Raw genomic sequence first — 22907 nt, 5'->3', positions numbered from 1 at the left:
ATCATTCCTCCTCCTCCTGGGCTCTCAGAATGAAGCTCCTTGTAGATTAGAGCAGCTGGAGGACTGTGAGCTGTGCTTAATTAGCTCATCAGTGTTGGAAAGTGCGGTAGCTAATAGTGGGGAGCAGAGTGCCACCTCCTTCTCAATCTCCGGAGCTACTTGGCCTCCAATTCTCTTCTTTCTCCGCCTCCTGGCTCCTTTATCTCCATCCTCTGGGCGTACGCAGCATCTCTGTCAGTGTTTCACACGACAGCCAGCTCTTTCTCTCCCTTAAACATTGCCAGATAGTTCTGTTATCCTTTCCTAGCACACCCACATTCCTGTTCTCCAGCATAACCATCCTCCACCTTTCCTTTCTCCTCCAATTTCCAATAAGCAGCCTCATTCTCCGCTGATGACCTTGCCATATACTTCAGAGAGAAAAATAGATCCGATCAGACAAGTACCACCTCATCTTCTCGTCTTTCATTTCTCCAACCCAACTGCTTATGTACCGAGACACAGTCTGCCTTCCCTCCTGCGACAATGGAAGAAGTGCCCAGAAGTGTCCATGCTCCTCTTTCAGGGCAGCCTCTCCAATTGTGTCCTAATCTGCTCTCTCCTTCTCAAGGACTCTGCTTTTACAATCATCCATTGTTTCTTTTGTGATACGTTTTCCCCTCCACTGAGTTACACCCATCGGGATATAAACCTGCCTTAATATCATCCCTCTCAGAAAACAAAGAAAAACCCTGGCACCACATCACCCCATCTCTCTGCTCCCTGTCACAGTAGGAATTGTTTATTTCCTCTGCATCTGCCCCTCCCACCCTATCCTCCACCCACTCCGGTAAGGTTCGCAGCCACAGCATGCCACTGAAACAGCTCTGCCCAAGGTTGCCAGTGGCCAAGGTCATGCCAAACCCAATGGCCAATCCTTGTGTTACTTAATGGCTGATTTCTCCTTGAAGCACGTTCTTCTCCAGGCTTCAGGGACACCGTGCTTGCCTGATCTTCCTCCTGCCTCCCTAGCTACTCCTGAGAATTCCCGGGGGCCTTTGGAATACCTGATGTGAAACGAGCTGTAGAGATGAGGTCTCTAGGATATGTGTGCTACATGTATATGACTTGTTACAGAAGAGCTGTCTGCTTACTCTTGTTGGGGTTGGCTAGCCCAGAGATTAGTTTGCATTCTCCATGCATTTAAAAGCCATCAGCGGGAGAGGAGGAAATGTACCTGGGATTTGACAATGAGCAACAGCGAGGAAATCATCCACGGGTAGGAGATGATAGAGAATTGAAGTTGACAAGTGGACTGCTACCTACAGTCAAATATATGTGATAAAATCGAACAAAATAGAAGGTGAGTAAAATCATAGAATCCAAAAGATACCTGAGAAGATCATCTTGCTTGGTGACCAGTCTAAGGTGAAGGTGCTGTTATTCTGTGGCAGAATGGGAACCATAAGACCAATGGTATGTGTGAGTGAGTTGGATGGTGGCATAGTTTGCTGTCATTTATTGTGAAGAAACAGTCCCTTTTTTGAAGATTATACCCTTCCTGCCTTTGGGCTGTTGTTTTGTAATGTCCTTTCACAATAAAAAGTTGGTGATCTGCTGACGATCACCTACTAGTTTGGTCCTGTTATGTGAAATGCAAAACCCTGGGGACTTGGGACAGATCTCTGTGGCATCATTGTGTCACCTGGAGAGTGAGGAAGTGAGTCGCCTCAAATCAAACAGCTGATGAGTGACAGAGCTTGGACATGGAACTGCTTCCAGACTGTCAGTACATTTTTCTTTTCCCGAAAGTGGGGTCGCTGCTTCCCCATTCATGCTTGACTTGCGCCGTGCCGTGAGAGCTTGCTCTGACCGTGGTGCGGTCAGGAGCATAAGAGAACTCTAAAAACCCTCACATTTATTCTTTAGTCGACAACATTCGGAGGCGAGCTTGCTTCCTGTTCCATCTTTTTTAATATATTTAGATCCTGGATGCTTGCCTTGTTAACGATGGCTAAGGAGAGGGTTCAGAAATTGCCTGACTTCACTTTGTACATCGGTATTTTTACAAGATCCTCTTTTACTAGGAGAGATTATGGGCCTGCACACATGATAGCTGTTAATGTTAATGGGAGCTCAGTAAGTAGGGATTTAGTGGAATCAAGATTTTAATCTTAAATGGTCCTTGGTTTCAGTGCTAGGACTTGGACAGGACAGAAGAGGGGATCCCGCAGGCTCTGAGGAGTTGGATGTGTGCCTAGAAATTCTGAAAGGAGGGAAGCATGGCTGGAAGGTCTCTGGGTTGTAGGGCGGGCCCTGGGAGCAGACAGAGGGCTGAGAAGAGCAAGAGACAGGAACGGGCCAGCCCACTGGGTCAGGGTCTGGGAGGCTGGCGAAGAAAAGTTGGAGGAGAGGGCTGGAGTGAGAGCAGCAGAAAGGAGGAATCAGGCGAGAAGCCTGGAGAACGTGGAAGTGGGGGCTCTGTCCCGGGGGCACCTGGCCGGCAGGTACCGCACAGCTCAGGCACATGTGCGGGCAGCGGTGACGCCTGCGGCAGCTGGAACAACCTCACCGCCCAGCTCGGGTGACCAGAGGCCGGGCATCCCTGGGGAATGGGGGTCAGGCAGCCAGGCTCTTCCAGATAGACTCTTGGTTTCTTTGGGTAATCTTTCTAGATGTGTACCTAATTTTTCTTTAAGACCATACTCCCCCCCCCCCCCGCCTTGAGAGCTCACTCTTCTATAGAAACTAGTTATTAGACCAAATAAATGAACAGTGAGCTAATGGCTATTCAGAGCCCACTGAATTAAGTACTCTTCACTTCAGATTCCATCTGCCGTTAGGTGCTCTGAGCTGATGATGGCCTTTTCTGCATATGCATCCGCCCTTGCCCATACCTAATGTAATCAGCGAGAGTGATCCTCGATCCTCCTTATGAACCGCATCGCCCCCCGCCCGTCCCCCACCCCGCCCACCCTCACTCCCCTTGTGCTCTCTGTTGTCTTGCCCCCTCGAGTCCCATCTCCAGCCTCCTTTGTCACCTTCGGTGAGAGCCACCAGATGGAGCAGCCGCCTGAGACTCCTTACACACTGGGCCCCTGAATAGGATTTCATAATTAGCGACATTCACAAGATGTCATGGGGGCCAGTTGACAAGGTGACTAAACTGTCTACTCAGTGGTTCCAAGGCTCAGGGTGCTGACACCTTTCCAAGGGCCTTAGAGGGAACTGAGAATAGAAGGTGTGGATGGACACTGAAATGGCATCCACTGCCAGGCTAAGGTACTTCTATATGCCTCACTCATCTCAACCCCACTGCAATCCTCCAAGTGGACTTTTTAGTCCCCTTATATAGATAGAGAAACAGAGGCTCAGAGAAGTTCAAGCGTCTTGCCCAAGTTCACAAAGCAAGGTAAGTATCAGAGCAATATATATGTAGGTACATGTGTAACTGAATCACTTTGCTGTACACCTGAAGCTAACATTGTAAATCAACTGCACTACAATAAAAACTTTTTAAAAAAATCCCAGTCTGTCCAGCTTCAAAGCTTCTGCTCTTTCCCCTAGCCCTTTGTGTCCCCAGAAAATAAAGTTAACTATCTCATTTATTTAGTCAAATAAATAAAATGTGATTGCTGTCTCTTCCTCTTTAGTTTTAGTTCCATGTAAGGCTCTAGACAAAGAATCACTTTCTGTACTTGGCTTCAAACGGCCAGGGTCAAATTCCGCTGATCTTCATGCTCTACTTTTTGTTGCTTCTTTTCTTAGAGAGAATGTTGAATGTTAGCTTGTTTTACATGGCATTTTGACCTCGTGACTCCCTTAAAAACTGGCCGGAAGCAGTATTTGAAAGTAAACAGCGGCTCCTTGGACACCAGGGCTTTCTTTCGCTATATTAAAATGAAAGGGGATGATGAGCTGGTTGGCTGTACCACGTACCTGTTGTGAAGTCTGTTTTGTTTTGATTAAAGTTATATTACCTGCGGATGTCTATCTGCGGCTTATGCTATATTAAGTGTTCCCATTTAACCACGGACTGAGGAATGCAAACTAGAATACGGACCAGTTAAGGTGAGGCAGGAAGCAAGGGACAGAAAGATCTTCATGTGAACTGGGTTTGTCGTTTTCCAAATTTGAGAACTGGGACTCCCGGGATGGAGATGGGAGATAGAGGCAAATAGGGACCTCAGAGGCTGCTGCTCCTTGTTTAGGTAAATGACCAATGATGGGGATTAACCATTTTAAAAAGATGGAAAACTCATTTGGTAGTACAATGTCATAATGTGAGTTTTCATTTCAGTAGTAATGCCGTGTCCGGGGAGCCCTGTCTCCTCCATCCATCACAGGCATAAATGACAATTTGTTAATGAAAATACAAGTGGAATTAGTTTGGAAGCTGCCATCAGTGTCAGTCGTGGATATTGTTTAACTGGATCAATAGCACGGAATTTGGTGTTAGTGATGTGTCACTCAGTGTCACTTGTACTTGTTAGGAAAATCCAAGCGTTCACTGGCAATTAGACTTGCAGTTTGTGAGTTTTACTTGGCGAACTCTTTGTCAAGGTGGAATATGCCTAGAATAGTGGGCTTTGATTGCCAGGTATTGTGGGACAACCTCAGGCTTATTTTAGGAAAAAAAAAATGACCTCTTCTCCCCCGCCACCCCTTAATAATAATGTCCTGAGATGCGCGTCTCACTCCCTGGGGTTAACCATGTGATGGTCAGGATCCTTTTAATGTTAATCTTCGTGTTTTCTATTAGTGCTAGCTGCTGCTTATGTCTCTCAATGCCACAATCAGGGTATTTTTGATATCTTGTATTACCCTAATCGCCAAGAAGTATGCTCCAAACTGATTAATTCCAGAATGATTAAAACATCCTATGCAATTCATTTATTGTTGCTGCACTTAATTGAATATTTGATGATTTAAAGGTACCCTGATTATTTCCTAAGATATGTATTTATCACCCGGCAGATGATCTGTGCGTGGTCTCTCTGTGGTGACATGGGCTGCCCTGTCACACGTGGGGAGCGTCGGCACTTGTGAGGGCTCTCAGTCAACTCCGCACCTGCCCGACGTGCGCCTGCCTCCCCTGGCCCTCAGAGGACCACGTCCGTGCCCGGCACAAGAGGGTCGTCTGGGGCCAGGAGTGAGAGCACAGCCTCCCCTGGGCGGCGTGCAGCTTGCTTTCTGCTCCCGGAGGAGGGGGTGGAGAGGGGGATGCAAAAGGATGCCGCGGCTCTGAGTGGCTAACTTGCGCTTTGTGGACTATGTGAATACTCAAGAGTGGATTTAAAGGGAGGCGAAGGTGGCTCCGGAATTAAGCAGCAGCTTGGCAACTCATCAGGCAGCAGTTGTAATCCCAGTGTCACCCCCTAGCTCTCCTCCTCAGTCTCCTGTCACACCTGTCCGAGTGACTCCTCCACAGTTCCTTCGAGAGAGACAGACAGACAGACAGAGAGACAGGGAGAGCGGCTGGGCAGCCGGGGCCGAGCCCCCGCCTTAGCTCAGCTGTCCTGCAGAGCACAGAGGGACCCGGGCTCGGCTCTGCAGGGGGCTCAGAGCCTGAAGTGGCCTCAGGTGGCCCCATCACTTCTCAGCCATGTCAGACCCTTGGCCTCTCGCTCCCTTATGGGGTGATGACTACAGTGGGGACCTCGGCGGCTGGGAGCTCCTGTCGGACGTGGCTCTGTCCGTGAACCCGGTAGGTACCCTCTCCCTGACACCGAAATCAGACCTCCTGTTCGGTATTGTCTGTTCCCCTTGTAAATGTTTGTCTCCCCCAATTTGTGTGGAGTCTCAAAGGCAGAAATTATGTTGTCTTCAGTGTCTTTAAATCCTCCCCTTGGCACCATCCTGAGCACAGTGGGAGCTCAATCAGGATTTGTTGTCTAAAGAAATAAATGGGAGAAGTGATGAATAGGCGGACGGGTGAATGAATACGATCCTATTACCCTTGTCACGACCACCTTACAATGTGTGTCCCAGTGGGTCTCTAATTATTTGTTTTCCCGTCCCATCTAGACATTTAACTCCGAGAGAAAGAGGCCAAGTCAAATAGTTCTTTGTGCCACCAACCCCCCTCGCCCAGCACTGTTCTAGGCACGGAGGAAATGCTCGCTGCTTCATTCAAAAGCACTTGCAGGGGGAGAAAAAACACTCGCGGCTCAAATGAGTTGTCTTGCGGTGAAAAGAGCTAGGAGGCAGGGCGAGATGAGTTTGCGGGACTAGTGACTCCATGTCACTGCTGGATTCCAGTGTTTTCTGAAAAAGAAAAAAGAATCTGACCCCGCGGTGTGGATGCCTATTTATTTGACTGTCCGTGTCTGTAGAGTTCTTCCCCATTCTGAGTGTTCCCCACCCCCAGAAGTCATCATTAGATTTGCTGCAATGCCCCAGAGTCCACAACTCTTTCGATTTTGACAGCATTTCCCCATAAGTAAATGGATATTTATAATACCAGGTGTAGAGATGATATTTGCAGTTGGCAAGAGTGAGTCAAATCCTACCCTGAGCGCATGAGAAGGGAGGGAGGGCTTCGTAATAAAGCAGTCAGGAGACCAGCAGGGCAGGAGCGAATACCCTGACGTGCCGTGACGGGCTTCGCAGGTTACAAAGCACGTTCGCTTTCCTTATTTCATTTGCTGCTTGCAGAAGCCCTGGGACATCTAAAAGGAGCAGGCATTAAGATGGCCGTGATCTTATTTTACTCGATTTTATTTTACAGCTGGCCTAACTCGGACTCAGAGGGGTAAGGGCATGAAGTCCTGTTCCCGAGTGGTAGGGCCGGGACTCCCACCCAACTCTTTAGACTCACAGGCAAGTGCTCTTGCTGTGTCTGCGTGTTGCTGATACTTCCCACCCCCCCCCAACTTTTATTTCAAAATTAACATTGGTGTGTTTGTGTGACAAAAGGACCTTTTCATGAGAGTGGGCCATGTATGTTTAATCCAGGCAGCCCACACTGATACAACACAACCACGATGCGGAAGATTTTGAAGTCTTTGCTTTGACTGTGTTGACCTTTGGGTTTGGAGACGGTGTGTGTTAGAAGTCCAACAATTGTCTTGGAAAATATAGTTGCTGGAGCCGGGAGCGAAGGCATGAGATTTTATTTGCTGTTGTGAATAATTAGCTGAGTTCTGGAGTCCTGTCATATGTTAGACCGACCTCTCCTAGTGTATGTTCTGCAAACACTCATTCTGTAGAATGGCAATAATTGGTAATCAAAAAAAAAAAAAAAAAACCACATGAAAACTAAAAAGCCCACAATTTGATAGTCAAGTGAACCGATGAGATAGATGTCTCAGAGCCTTTGATCTGCATCATGGGTTGCCAAGAAGGGGCTGGATTGCGGCATCTCCCACACTCATTTGGACATGGAACCTTTCATTTTGCAGAATCGGTGTCTATGGGACGGTCTCCTGTGTGGCACTTAAATAACAGTTACAATCATCCATCAACTGTGCTTTCTCACATCCGCCTTCCTCCTGAGCCCACAAAGCCCACGAGGGAGGAAACTGTGTCTCCTTTTGCTTCTCCCTGTTGTATCTCTGCCAAGCATGAACCTCGTGGCACACTCCATGGCCCTCCAAAATATTTGTTGAATGAATGAATGAACTATGCTAAGCCAAACCACCTGTGGTTCCCTGTTAGGACCCTGTATTTAAGGTCCTTGACAGTGTCTGCCCAGCCAGCTTTTTCAGCCTTTCCTTCTACTGTTCTTTCCACTCAGTGTTGCAGTATTATTGTTCCTGGAGGGGTGGCTGTATAATTTATCATCCAAACCAGGACGTTTTGGAGAGTGAAAGAGGACACTGTCAGTAATGACACCAGAATAACAGGTGGACACTGAAATCATACCAGATAACCGACCTGGATGTCCCCCTCATTACTGGTGACCCCTCTGATCCCCACTAGGGATCTTACGCTCCTCGGAGCAGGGCCTTTTATACAGGAGAAGGTATTCAAGAAATACTGGCTGAAGTTAGTGTAGGTATAGCAGTGCCTGTAATGCTAATTTAAGAGGCACTGATGATGTAGCGTGTATTTTGTAAGATTGTGGGAAACTGGCATCACATTCTGTTCCCCAAGCCCCCAAATACAGTTGTGTTTGAACTTCAATCTATCAGATTAACTAGGGGATTAAGACCTAACTGCCCTCGCACGGGGCCTGGGACACGCAGGCTCTGTGGCGCTGTGCTCGTCACAGGACTGGCCTTGCACCTCCCAAGGTAGTGAACCGAAGCGACCAGATGTTCTCCCAGAGAGGGGTGGAGGTGATCCAGCTGTGATCCTGGGGCAGGTGAAGGCGTGAAGGAGAGAGTGAGGAAGGTTTAGGGAGCCCCGCACCTGCATGGATGACATCACGCCTGGTAGACCTTTCTCCAGCTGGTCGACCCACTCCCAAGTCCTTCATCATGCGCAGCTTTATAACTGCTGTTTCACTCTGGTGTTTGGCTTCTTGCTTTCGCTGATGACTGAGCCAGGTGAGAAGGAAGTCCTCAGTACTGCTCTGCTAGTAGCTTGGATTTTGATTGATTAGGAAGGTGTCACCCTGAGCAAGATAGCTCAGGGGATTCACTTCGTATATTTGTGAGATTCTCTCTCAGGGCCAAGGCAAGCATTTGATTTGCACAGGAGATTTAGCCTTAGTGTTTTGGATTAGAATTGTAGGCATCTAATTGGACTCCTGAGTTAAGAGGACTTCATTTAATCATAGAAGTGTTTCATATAGGACTCTTCTTTTAAAAATCTGTCTTATGAATAATATGGTGAATTATGTCAGAGCGTAGAAGAGGCCTCAGGGGTCAGGGGCTTGAGCTCCCTCTTTGGAGCCCGGGGGATGGGGGAGGACGGCTCAGTGCTCGTAGCAAACCAGTGACAGAACAAGTCTTTCTCTTTCTGTGCCTTGCACTGGGGTCCTACTGCTTCATTAAAGTCAAACAAAAGTGGCCATTTGCAGATACTTACAGCTTTGTATTTAGCAGGGGAAAAGCCACATCAGTAACTATATTTACTTTCTTTACAATTTTGCCTACACAGTAAAATATTACACAGTATGGTTTTCTAAGAATAACTAGATTGTGCTTAATTTTCTTTTTTGTTTTATTTTGTTTTAGGTAAGCCTTGCCAGTGATTCAAGCTGTGTTGAAGAAATCTTGCGGGTGAGTTTAAGCCTTGATTTCTGTGCCTTTTAATAATGAAGCAATCTATCTGCTTAAGCTGTTTAAAGTAATTTCTCTTCTGTTTCCGAGAGTATGGGGACGGGGCATCCTTGTATTCCATTTCAAGACCCTTCTGCTTGCACCTCCTGTCTCATCTCTCACCTCGTCTTCTCACTCTCTAATCAAGCTAGTCTCCTGATCTCTATCCCATTCTCTCATCCTTCTGGGTCTTTCTTTTGAGGTCTGGACAGGGACTCAATACCTCCTTTAAGGAAACGTTCCCTATTTAAGCATCCTACCCTCAGTCTTTGCCTTTCTGCTCTCTGGGATCTCAAGTCCACTTCACTGCTGCCTTCCGCTACATTGCTGGTGGAGCATGGTTGTGGAGACTGTGGCCTGTGATGTGGAGGGGAGGAGAGGAGGAGAGACTTGAGGATGATGGCAAGTTGTGAGAAATGTTACCAGTGGGAGGGAACTGGCGCATGAGAATGGCATGGGGGCAGCACAAAGTTGCAAAAGGCAGCAATGACCTCTCCCAAAGTAAACGAGGAAACCAAAAGGAAAAACCAAAGCCAAGGCAGAAGAATTCACCTCCTGCCTCTGGCTGGCGGCATGCAAAGGCGATGCGGCATATGAAGGGTAGGGGTCGTGGGAGTGAGTTCTAGTCCCGGCTCTACCATTTTTCATTTCTGCGGCTTGGACAGATAACTTCATCTTTCTGAATCTCCCTTCCTTGTCTGCCAAAGAGGACAATAATGCCTGCCGTAATTCCCTTCTAAGCTGCCAAGTGATAAATAAATGCTTATTATTATGATAAATGATCAGTGTGGCCATGAGAAAACCATGCAGGCTTTTCAGTGGAGGAAGAAAACCATCTATGTGCCAGTGAAAAGTCTGCATCCCCTTTCCTCACTTACCAGAGTCTCCCCAACATCCCCTGATGCTCCCCCTGGTCAGTGCCTTCTCAGTAGCCCAAAGTTGGAAGCAAATTCTGTGAAGATGCAGCCAAAGGAATAATAAACAGCAGAAACCTGTTTACCAAGTTGACTGGCCACCTGGTTTCACCTACTGTGAATATTCATGTACCTTTTTCAGCCCAAGAACATCATTACTGACTATTAAACAGAGGAGTCCAATCACTCTGATCAGAGATGAGATTCTCTGATTCAGGGATGTACTGGCTACTTTTGTAATAGCCCAGGAACCTCTTGGTCATCTCTCTCTGGGACCCAAGGGTCGGAGTGGAGTGTGGGCGGTTGTTGTGAAATCCACAGTGCGATGCACCCTGGGAACCCAGCCACCTGCTCCTCGCCTTAGGTGGAGATGGGTCCGATGCACCAAAGACACCAAATACTTGCAAGGGTGTCGGCCACCTTCCTTTTAAAGAAACGCCACAGTGAAAGAAACCTGTTACTCTCGTCTCTACAGTAGCCTTGCTTTTCCAAATGAAGGCAGTGGTCTTTTCTCAACTCCTGAAAGAATGCCAGACCCGTTTCAAAATCACCACCTAGTCTGACACAATTGGAGTTCTCTGCGGACAAGCAGCCTGGCCCTGGTGTCTAGGTGGCTCCCCCAGTGACTGAGCGAGGGGAGCCGGCGAACACCTGCAGAGGCTGGCGACCCAAGCCTGCTGGAGGGGCCACTTAGAGAAACAACAGAATGCCATTTCAACACGGAAAGAAAAGAAGTAGTTTCCTTAATAAGTTCATAAAAGATAGCACCCTTTGAGAAAGTAACAAAAGTCCTTCTGTTGTTCTTGAAAGAGAATCTAGGGAAATGGCTTTTTTGTTTGAAGGGCTATAGATTGTATAGAATTCTGTTTTTTCCCCCCAACAATACCATTAATGAGTGGGCTTTCCTTTATTGAAGAATGGCATGTTTCATTCCCCATGCTTAGAATAAAAATCAGCTTTCTGAAGTTTACGAATCAGATTGTATGACTAATTCTTAAGTTTTTATAAGACCACATTCGTGGCACAACAGAATGCTTGCTGGACATTTTTCTTATCACAAGTTCATGGAACTGTTTGTTTTAAGGGCCTTGGAGCGCGATGGATGGTTGGTTTCACAGTCTGTTTGTTGCCTTGCTCCCCGCCCGTCTCCTTGGAGGGCGGGCGGCCGGGGGGTGGTGGGAGGAGGAGTTAACTATTCTGTTCTCTCCTGCCCTCTCTGACCCCCTCAGTACTTTTCAAACTAAGCAGAGTCAAGAGCAAGGTCATCTTCTCTCCCTCACTGGAGAGGGCTCTGCGGAGGAAGGCGCGCATGCCCAGGATGGGAAGAGCTGGCCTCCGGTCGCTCGTGACATTCCATCACTTCCGAGCTGTGCGGCTTGTCAACTTCCTTACCTGGAAAACAGAGGTTAATTATGCACCCTGACCCCCCAACCCCCCACCCCCGACCCGAGGAATCTGTAAGGTGGACACGCGGTTGGCATCTGTAACTTGGAGCTCAGTCTGTTGGCTCTCCCGACTTTCCCACCTCCCTGATCCCCCCCTTTCCCCTCCACAGCCCGACAGGCAAACCCACTTCATCTCACATTGGGACAGACTTCTTTTATTAACCAAGTACAACAACTGGCCTCTCCGTACTCTCAGCCCCTGAGTCCCTAGGCAATGGAAATGCCTTTGCCTACTGCATTTTAGTTTGGCCCCCTTTTCAAAACGCTGTTCAAATTCAATCCAGTTGGCTTCCTTTGAAAGCCCCTCTCTACCATCTCTCTGCTTCAGACCCGCATTCCCACTTCTGTCTGTGCGCGCCTGGGTCTCACTCTATCTGTCCGGTTTTCCGGGGCTGCTTGTGACCGCAACCGCCTGTCCCTCCAGCACATGACTGCTTTCCAGAGCACTTGAACCTCATTATCCTTTTTTGATCATCGGAAACATGGCGGTCCCTCATTATCTCAGGAAATTAGGGCCCAGAGAGTTTATAAATGACCTGCAACGGAGGGTGAGGCTAGTATGTGGCAGAAGCACAACGCCTCACTGTCAACCACCCTGTTACTCTCTGGATTGAAAAAAACTGCCTCAGATGCTGGCTGACGCACTTCTAGCAAGTCTGACTTGGAAAACCAGCAAACCAACATAGTTTCAGCAGGTCTTAGGAATTAATTCTTTTCTTCTTGCCACTCAATATTTTCAAATCTCACTTCAAATAATAAAATAATACCAATAACAAATCCCTACTACTAATAAAACAGTAATTTGCCACTTACTGTATGCATGGGGAGTACTTAAGCACATTATGTCATTTACTTTTCACAAAACTAAAAGACTATTATTCGTCACTTGTTACGGAAACCCAGAGAGGTGGAGTAATTTGCCCCCAGGGCAAGCAACGGGCTCTGACAGCCCTCAAGCTGTCCATTCCTGCTGTTTTCTCTTCCTGCTGGCTTACCTGAATCCATCCTTATTTCACAAGCTCCAGTCTATTTTATGATTACCGTTATAATGGCACCAAGCAACAGTTCATTTCAGCCTCGTCTGTTTCCTTAATTTGTACAAATTCAGTTATGCCAAAAGCATTCCAAGTAGTTTTTCCAACAAAGCAGAATTCACCAGCCCACAGCACCTTTCTGCCAACTGCCCTTCTCCTACAAAACAGGCCATGTAAATTCAGGTATCTTTGCTACTTGTCAAGTCTATTATTGCTCATTATAAATTTTACAAATCAGAAACGTCAAGGCAGCGATCGGTGCGGCCCCGCCCAGCCTGCGGACCTGTTTCCATCGGCACGCTACTTTCTCTTCAGAGTCAAGCTACCCTCGAGTACAAACAGAAATGAAAAATAATAACAGCTCTGGCCCTAGCGATGGCGTTCTGCAGTTGCAATTCATCTATCACATGAGGGATCCCTAAGCTGCTCATATGTAATAATATGGGCGGCAGCGGCGGCTTCTTTTCTGAGCTCCACAGGGTTTTATGGGTCCTAGAGTAATCATTTCTGCAAGAGTTAAGCCAAGGAGAGCAGCATGCACTAAGTGCTACTAGCTGAGGATGGATGTTCGATGATTATTTGTTCTGCGGTAGTATGATTTATTTGTTCTTAGCAAGAATTTACTTTAAAATATCAACAAACTATCAATTAGATCCTTTCTAGAGTCAAAAATGCATATAGAGCGTGTCTCTTAGATGTGACGCTGAACAGATTGTGTTTCCTAGCAAAGTACCTTCAGCAGTTGATAATTTCATAAGCAAACATCTGTATGGGTAATTCACTGTTTATGAGGGATGCGGAATTTGCTAGCTAGGATTTAGGGAACTTGATTTGATGAACTGTATCATCTTTCCCATCTCTCCCCACCATATGGATCAGGTTTGTAAACACCGGCATGGGCACCTCGTTTTGATTACAGCATGATCTGTGTTTACAGCCGTCTAAATTATGGCAATTGTGCCTATTAGGTCTGTGTTTAAGTGCACAGTTTTAGCATGGAAAGAACTTACCGAATAATTACAGGACGACCATGCACAGTACTTGCTATTTTTTTTCCTTTTAAAGGGGAAACAAATGAGAAAGCCCATCTGAAGAGTGACGAAAAAAATGGATTTGGGAGCAAAATTGGTCAGACAATTATGTCTGAAAGGGAATTTGATTATATTACCATAACTATGCAGCATAATCAAGCACCTTTCCGTAGAATTTCTTTGATACATTTAACCAATAATTAGGCAATTGATTTTACATCCTGTCAAATTAATGTATAAATAATGTTCAAATTGGAATCACACGAACGATTTTCTGTATAGCTGTCTTAAATACTAATCCTCCCAGAATGATTCAAAAAGCATCCATCCTATTCTTGTATGGACTTTCCAAATTATAGTTTCTTGAAATAGTAATACAGTGTTCCATCCAAGAAAGACAACAATTGCTAAATGTAATTTAGACTATAATTAATGTTAACATGATGGAGTCAAATAAACGAACTCACTAATGATTGCACCCTCTGCTATTCTGATGACTAGCTCTTACCTAATGACATTGGGAAATATGTAAATTTGTCAGCAGGTGAAAATGCCCTTGACTGGGTAAATTATGTGGAGTATTACCTTTTCTGAAGCTAAATCAAAGCACTAATGGACTTAATACGTAGCATGCATGTGTGAGGTGAGCTATTCATGAAACCAAATTAGCCCATAAGAGATATTACCCATTATTTGCCTCCCAGTAATCACTTCCTCTTTTCTCAAACACAAACCAACCCAGAAGAAAGATGCTAAATTTAATTATAACAACTATTATGTGAACAACACAGGTAAGCCATCCAGTGTGCTTCCAAATGCACTTAGAGCCTGTCAAGCAGTTTAAATATTTTCATGTGGAATCTAGGGGCTTGCAGCTAGTGTATGATGTGAATTTTAAATGATTATCCAGACGTCACTGGGTAAATGAGTAACGTGAGTAACGAGGTGACTGGCCCAGTGAATCATGGGAACCTGTCAAACCTGGGACATGTCACCGAAGAGATGATGTCAAATACCAGTAACCTAGCAACTCAGCATTTAGCTGTCCAGGGAGTGAGCAAAAGTAGCCCCTTTAAAATAGCTGAGTAAATATACGAGTCCCTATATATCTTAGGTGCGCTATAAAAATCAGTCTGTTTTCTGTCAACCTGTTTCTTTTTTGTGAATATGGTGATTTACTGTTTTCTATTGAATTGAATGAAAGCAGGTGAGAATTTAAGCCACGTGCAGAATTTACACCTGCTCTCTGTATCTTGGATGTGCAGGGAGGGTAATGAAACAATGTATTCGTTTGCCAAAAAGCAGTCTGGGCTTATCTGAAAGAAGTAATAGCTTCCAACTGTTGTTTAAGACCCAGTCTTTTTGTCCTAGCTGTGCTGGTGGGATTGAGTTGGGAAAAAAAATTTGTAATGCAAGGAGGTTAACTATTCCATTTGCATCTGCGTAAAGGTAAAAACCATGGAAAATGCATGGAGAGGGGGCCATGTAAGGAATACAGTAAGATTCTGAGGCAGTGTCAAGGATCCAGGTGATCCTGAAGACATGAAATTCATACAGGTTCCAATCTACTTTTGGGTAATTTTCTCCAACAGTGCTTAACTCGTTACTCAGAGGACCACTGATTAATGGGTCAAGGGAAGCCTGGGAGCCTCAGAGAAGTTGAATAAATTGCCCTAAGTCACATAATCATACAGCTACTAAGCAGATGAAACAGGATTGGAACTCAGGTTGGCCTGAATTGATTGAATGTACACACTAATAAGAATATCAAAGAGTTACATGGCAGTTTTTTTTTTTTTTTGTACCTGGCACTGTTCTAAGGATTTCACAAATAATAACTCATATAATCATCATACCAATGACAGGAAGCAAATACTATTATCGTCCCCCTGGTACAGATAATGAAATGAAAGTACTTTGAGGTTAAGTGACTTTCCAACTTCAACAGCTAACCAGTGGCAGAGCCAAGATTTCAACCCAGGCAGTCTGGCTTCAGTGTCCAGGTTATTAGCCATCATGCATTTGGCCTTTCGCCATGAGGATATAGGGCTGAAATAGTAGGTTTTAAGTGATTATTACAGGGCTCAGACCCTGATCCAGTGGATAACAATGAAGCTAGGTGAGACTGCTAAAAATGCCATGAGTCAGAATCAGGAAAACAGCTTACCAGATGGACTAAATCTAATAAAATAAGGTTTCATAGGAGTATAACTATATGATAATTCAGCTGAGTCCACTAATGTTCAGAGTAGACAAGAAAAAGTTTAGCAATAACATTATATTAACTGCCAAGAAAGTATTAATAGGAGACAAGTGTCTAAAGCAGGGCTTTTCCTGTAAAAGAAAACTTTTCCTGCAAAGGGCCAGATTATACAAATAATTGGCTTTTTAGGTCATATGTTCTTGGTCTCAACTACTCTGTAGCTTTAGCATGAAAACATCCACAGAAGATATGTAAAAGAATGCTTGTGACTCTGTTCCAATAAAACTTTATCGACAAAATCAGGCAGTGGGCCAGATTTGGCCTGTGAGATACAGTTTGCTGACCCCTGATCTAAAACACCTAGAAATAAGAAGGGGACAGATCCCCTCTGCTCTGTTGGACTTGGACCAAACTTGGCATGTGGTATTGATTTCTGGCCAGCACATTAAAAAAAATTATGTTCAATATAATTTACCTTTTTTTTTTAGTTACCACCCTTTGAGTTTTAACATATGTGCAGACTCCTGTAATCACCACATTTAATAGAATACAAAACAATTCCAATATCCCAAAGAATTCGCTTATATTACCCTTTTGCAGTCAGATTCTCCTCCCCACCCCCAACCTCTAGCAACCACTGCTCGGTTCTCTAACTCTACAGTGTTGCCCTTTCCAGAGTGTCGTATAAACAGACTCATACAGCATGGAATCTCTCCATAGTGATTCTTTCTCTTAGCACGTGACTCGGAAATTCATTCAGGTTGTTGCATGCAGCAGTAGTTCATGACTTTCTGTTCCTGAATAACAGTCCATTACGTGGATATGCCACAATTTGTTTATCCATTCACCCACTGAAGAACATTTGGGTTGTTCCTAGATATTTTTGTGATTATTAATAGTGCTGCTAATAATAATCGTACAGATTTTTTTATTTCAGCCTGTCTAATAGGTGAGCAGTGGTATAGCATTGTGGTTTTAAATTGCATTTCACAAATGACAGATGATATTGAGCACCTTTTCATGTGCTTCTTTTCACTTTTGTATATCTTCTTTGATGAAGTTGCCTTTCAAATCTTTTGCCCTTTTTTTAAAATTTATTTTTTGTTGAGGTAGCATTGGTTTGTAACACTATATAAGTTTCACGTGTACCATATTTTATCTTTACTTCTGCATACATGACAGCATGCTCACCACCAAATATTTCATTTCCATCTGTCACCCTACAGTAGATCCCTTTGCCCTTTCCCCCACCCTTCTCCCCCACCACCCCTTCCCCTCTGGGAACCACGACTCTGTTCTCTGTATCTATGTGTTTGTTTTTGTTTGGTTTTTAACATTTACTTTGGTTTTTGTATGTTTGCTTGTTTTTTTATATTCCACATAAATGAAATCATATGATATTTGTCTTTCTCCATTTGATTTATTTCACTTACATTAATATCTTCAAGGTTCATCCATGTTGTAATTGACAAGATCTCGTCTTTTTATGGCTAAGTAGTATTCCATTGTATATATGTACCATATCTTCTTTATTCACTCCTCTGTTGATGGACACTTACGTTGCTTCCATGTCTTGACTATTGCAAATAATGCCACAATGAATGGGTGCATATATCTTTTCGAATTAGAGTTTTCATACTCTTTGAATAAATACCCAGAAATGGAATAGCTGGATAATATGGTAATTCTATTCTTAATTTTTTAAGGAATCTCCATACTGTTCTCCAGAGTGGCTGCACCAATTAACACTCCCACCAATAGCATGTAAGGGTTCCTTCTCGACATCCTCACCAACACTTGTTATTTCTTGCCTTTTTGATAATAGCCATTCTATCAGGTGCACGGTGATACTGTGGTTTTGATTCACATTTCCTTAATAATTAATGATGTTGAACATATTTTCAAGTGCCTGTTGGCTATCTGTATGTTTTCTTTGGAAAAATGTCTATTCAACTCCTCTACCCATTTTGAAATCTGGTTCTTTGTGCTTTTATTGTTGAGTTATATGAGTTCTTTATGTATTTTGGATATTAACCCCTTATTAGATATATGATTTGCAAATGTCTTCTCCCATTCAGTAGGTTGTCTTTTCATTTTGTCGATAGTTTCTTCTGCTGGGCAGAAGCTTTTCAGTTTGATGCAGTCTCATTTGTTTATTTTTGCTTTTGTTTCCTTCCCTGAGGAGACATGTCCAGAAAGACATTGCTAAAACTGATATCAAAGAGTGTACTGCCTATATTTTCATCTAGGAGTTTTATGGTTTCAGGTCTTACATTGAAGTCTTTAATCCATTGTGAGTTTATTTTTGTATATGGTGTGAGACAATGGTCTTAGTTTCATCTTTTACATGTAGCTGTCCAGTTTTTACAAATGATTTATTAAAGAGACTATCCTTTTCTCATTGTGTGTTCTTTGTTCCTTTGTTCTAAATTTATTGTCCATATATGTGTGGATTTATTTCTGGCTCTCAGTTCTATTCCGTTGATCTATGTATCTGTATTTCTGCTGGTACTATGCTGTTTTGATTACTACAACTTTGTAGTATAGTTTGAATTCAGGGAGTGTGATACCTCCAGTTTTTCTCTTTTTTCTCAGCATTGCTTTGGCTATTTAGAGTCTTTGTAGTTCCATATAAATTTTAGAATTTTTTGTTCTATTTCTGTGAAAAATGTCCTTGGGATTTTGATAGAGAGTGCACTGAATCTGTAGATTGCTTTAGATAATATAGAAATTTTAACAATGTTAATTCTTTCAGTCTATGAGCAATCAATCAATCTCTTCTTTCAATTAGTTCTTCCCTTCCATGTATTTGTGTCTTCTTCAGTTTCTTTGAACAATGTCTTACAGTTTTCAGTGTACAGGTCTTTCAGTTCGACTAAACTTATTCTTTTTGCTGTGATTGTAAGTGGAATGGTTTTCTTAATTTCTCTTTCTGCTAGCTCACTGTTAGCATATAGAAATGGAACCGATTTTTGTATGTTGATTTTGTACTCTCCAACTTTACTGTAGTCATTTGTTATTTGTAATAGATTTTTGGTGGAGTCTTTAGGGTTTTCTATATGTAAAAACGTGTCATTCACAAATAATGGCACTTTTACTTCTTCCTTTCCAATTTGAATGTCTTTTATTTCTTTTTCATGCCTAATTGCTCTGGTTAAGATTTCCAATACTGTGTTGAATAACAGTGGCCTAAGTGGGCATCGTTGTCTTATTCCTGATTTTAGAGGGATAGCTTTCAGTTATTCACCACTGAATACGACGTTAGCTGTGAGTTTGTTATATATGGCCTTTATTATGTTGAGATATACTCATTCTATACCCATTTTATTGAGAGTTTTTTTAATCATAAATATGTATTAAATATAGTTAAATGCTTTTTCTGGATCTATTGAGATGACCATATGGTTTTTATCCTCCATAATATGGCGATCACATTGATGAATTTGCAGATGTTGAACCATCCTTGAATCCCTGGAATAAATCCCAGTTGATCATGGTGTATGATCCTTTTAATGTATTTGTTAGAATTCACTAAATTCTACCAAACTGTCTAGTCCTGGATTTTTGTTTTTTGAGAAGTTTTTGATTACTATTTTAATCTCGTACTAGTGATTGCTCTATATTCAGATTTTCTGTTTCTTCATGATTCAGTCTTGGAAGACTGTATGATTCTAAGAATTTGTCCATTTCTTCTAGATTGTCCAATTTATTGGCATATAGCTGCTTATAATGTTCTTTTATAATCCTTTGTATTTCACTGGTTTCCATTGTTATTGCTCCTCTTTCGTTTCTGATTTTATTTATCAGAGCCTTCTCTCTTTTTTTCTTAGTGAATCTGGCTAAAGATTTGTCAATTTTGTTTATCTTTTCAGAGAACTAGCTTAGTTTTATTGATCTTTTCTATTATCCCTTTAGTCTTTATTTCATTTATTTCCACTCTGCTCTTTATTATTTCCTTCCTACTAACAGAGGGCTCATTTGTTCTTTTTCTAATTCCCTTAGGTGTAAGGTTAGCTTGTTTGAGATTTTTCTTGAGGTAGGCCTATATTTCTATAAATGTCCGTCTTAGTACTGCTTTTGCTGCATTCCATTGATTGTGGTATGTCATATTTTTATTTTCTTTTTTCTTCAGGTATTTTGATTTGTCCTTTTTCTTCATTGGCCCAATAGTTGTTCAGTAGTGTGTTTTTCAGTCTCAACGTATTTGTGATTTTTCCATTTTTCTTCTTGTAACTGATTTCTAGTATCATACCATTATGATCAGAAAGGATGCTTGATATGATTTTAATTTTCTTTATTGAGACCTCTTTTGTGTCCCAACATATTGTCTATCCTTGAGAAAGTTCCATGTGCACTTGAGAAGAACGTATACTCTGCTGCATTTGGATAGAATGTTCTGTACAAATCAATCCATCTGTTCTAATGTTTCATTTACAGTCCCTGTTTTCTTGTTCACTTTCTGTCTGGATGATGTTTCCATTGATATAAGTGGAGTGTTAACATTTCCTACTATTATTGTGTTGCCATCAATTTCTCCCTTTAGGTCTGTTGATAATTACTTTATATACTTTGGTGAGCCTATGTTAAGTGTATATATATTAATAATTGTTATGTCTTCTTGGTGAATTGTCCCTTTTATCATTATATAATGTCCATCTTTGTCTCCTGTTACTTTTTTGGTTTGAAGTTTGTTTTGTCTCATATGGGTATGGCTACACCCACTTTCTTTTGGCTGCCATTTGCTTGGAGTATCATTTTCCATCCCTTCACAAGCAGCCTATGTTTATCTTTAAAGCTGAAGTGAGTCTCCTGGAGGCAGCATATTGCACATGGGTCTTATATTTTAAGCCATCCAGCCACTCTGTATCTTTTGATTAGTGAATTCAATTCATTTACATTTAGGATAATGACTGATAGATGAGGATTTAGTCCGGCCATTTTATCTTTTGTTTTCTGGTTGCTCTGTATCTCCATTGTTTCTTTTTCCTTGTGTTTCTGTCTGCCATTTTGGTTTGGTGATTTTTCTATGTTTTTTCTAAGCTTCATCTTTTTTTATGCTTCATGTCTCTCTTCTACATTTAAGTTTTCTGGTTACCGTGAGGTTTGTGTAAAATATCTCATAGACAGAGTACTCCTTTTTCTGCTGGTAGCATCTTATCTTCATTTGCCTATACAGGTTCCATCCTTTTCCTCTTCTCTTTTGCTCATTTTAACAATCAGGTTGTTTTTCATATTTTTTCAATATACGTTATTAGAAGATATTGAATATAGTTCTCTGTGTATCTGTATAACTGAATCAGTATGCTGTGCACCAGAAACTAACATAACATTGAAAATTAACTATACTTCAGGTTAAAAGAAATGAGGTTGTTTGTTACCTTATTGTTGAATTTTGAGAGTTCTCTGTGTATTCTGGATATGTCTTTGGTCAGATACGTTATTTGCAAATATTTTCTCCCAGACTATGGCTTATCTTTTCATTCCTTTGATGGGGTCCTTCTCTATGTATTCTGGATATGTCTTTGGTCAGATACGTTATTTGCAAATATTTTCTCCCAGACTATGGCTTATCTTTTCATTCCTTTGATGGGGTCCTTCTAAGAGCAGAAGTTTTTACCTTGATAAAGCCAAATTTATCATTTTTTTCTTTACTGGATTGTGATTTTGGTGTCAAGTCTGGGAACTTGTTGTATAACCCAAGGTCATAAAAATTTTCTCCCATGTTTTGTTCCAAGAGTTTTATAGTTCTATTTTTTACATTTATGTTTTTCATCTGTTTTTGAATTAATGTTGGTACATGGTGTGAGGTGTAGGCTGAATCTTATTTTGTTCATTGTGTTATAGCACCATTTGCTGAAAAGACTGTCTTTCTCTTTTGAATTAATTTTGCTTTTTTGTAAAAAGTAGATTGACCTTATTTATGTGGGTCTATTTCTGAACTCTGTAGTCTCTTCCATTGACCCATGTCCCTGGCCTTTCACCAATACCATGTCTTGAATGTTGTAGTTTTATAGTAAGTTTTAAAACAGGATAATGTGAATCCTCCAACTTTATTCTTTTTCTAAAATTGTTTGGCTATTGTAGTTCCTTTTCCTTTCCATATGAATTTTAGAAACATATTGTCTATATTTACAAAGAATCCTGCTTGAATGCCTATTAGTATTGTGTTATATCTATAGGTCATTTTGGGAAGAACTGACACCTTTACCTTGATGTGTCTTTCCATTCATGAATGTGATGTACCTCCCCATTTATTTCGGTTGGCCACCCCATTTTTAGAGGGACATTGCTAATCTACCATTCCATTTTGGGGAATGTATGCTTTGGGGGGAATCCAGATCCCTAGAAAAACTATATGAGCATGATTTCAACATTGTTTATAATAACAAAAAATACTACTGTATATCCAACAATAGGGAAATAGTTAAGCAAATTCTGAGTTATACACTCAGAAAAATTGACCATTAAATGATGGCTTTGACAATGATTTAGTGATATGGAATAAAAAAAACTTATGATATAATGTTAAATGAGATAACCAGAATATAACATTTTATGTGCTTAATTTTTATAGCTATGAAAAAAATATGAATAAAATAAGTGAAAGAAAAATGTTCTAAAGAAATAGTTCTTATTGTGTTAGAGTGATAAGATTATGGGTGAGTTTTTTTCTTTTCTAAATTTTCTTAATTTCTGTAATTTACATTCCTTTCATAAATAAATTTTTAAGAGGGATGCTGCTGAACTGAAATACATTTAGCAAAAAGTAAGCAGGATAGTGAGTGGACTGACAAGTAGAATGGCTGAAGAGATGAGCTAACAAGAAGAAAAGTGGACCAGAAGAACGAACTGCCCATAGCTGCCTGATGCCTGAGGGACTTACCGTGTAGAAGCAAGGCTTAGGCTGGATTTAGGCTAGGAAGCCTCAAATTGAGGGCCCAACCCCCAGGGGGCAGTTACAGGGGGTTAAGTACCTGAGCAATAAAAGGAAGAATGTTCTAGGGAGACATCGTTGTTAAGGAAGTAGAGTTTGGCTTTTCTCACCAGCTGAATATTCTTGGGTTACAACCATTGTGGCTCTCCTTTACAAAA

At 42.2% G+C, this 22907-nt stretch overlaps 1 protein-coding gene across 1 annotated transcript in view; it reads left to right on the top strand.

The window, feature by feature from the left end:
* Nucleotides 1–22907, top strand: part of AFF2 (AF4/FMR2 family member 2) — a 276600-nt gene that overhangs the window by 122414 nt on the left and 131279 nt on the right. The window contains exon 3 of the mRNA XM_032475102.1: nucleotides 9105–9149. Coding sequence (XP_032330993.1) covers nucleotides 9105–9149 — 45 coding nt within the window. The remainder of the gene's footprint in view (nucleotides 1–9104; nucleotides 9150–22907) is intronic.

The sequence above is a fragment of the Camelus ferus genome, chromosome X (genome assembly GCF_009834535.1).
Source record: "Camelus ferus isolate YT-003-E chromosome X, BCGSAC_Cfer_1.0, whole genome shotgun sequence".
Taxonomy (NCBI): Eukaryota; Metazoa; Chordata; class Mammalia; order Artiodactyla; family Camelidae; genus Camelus; species Camelus ferus.
Note: the sequence above shows the minus strand (reverse complement) of the source record. Positions and strands in the feature narration are given on the sequence as shown.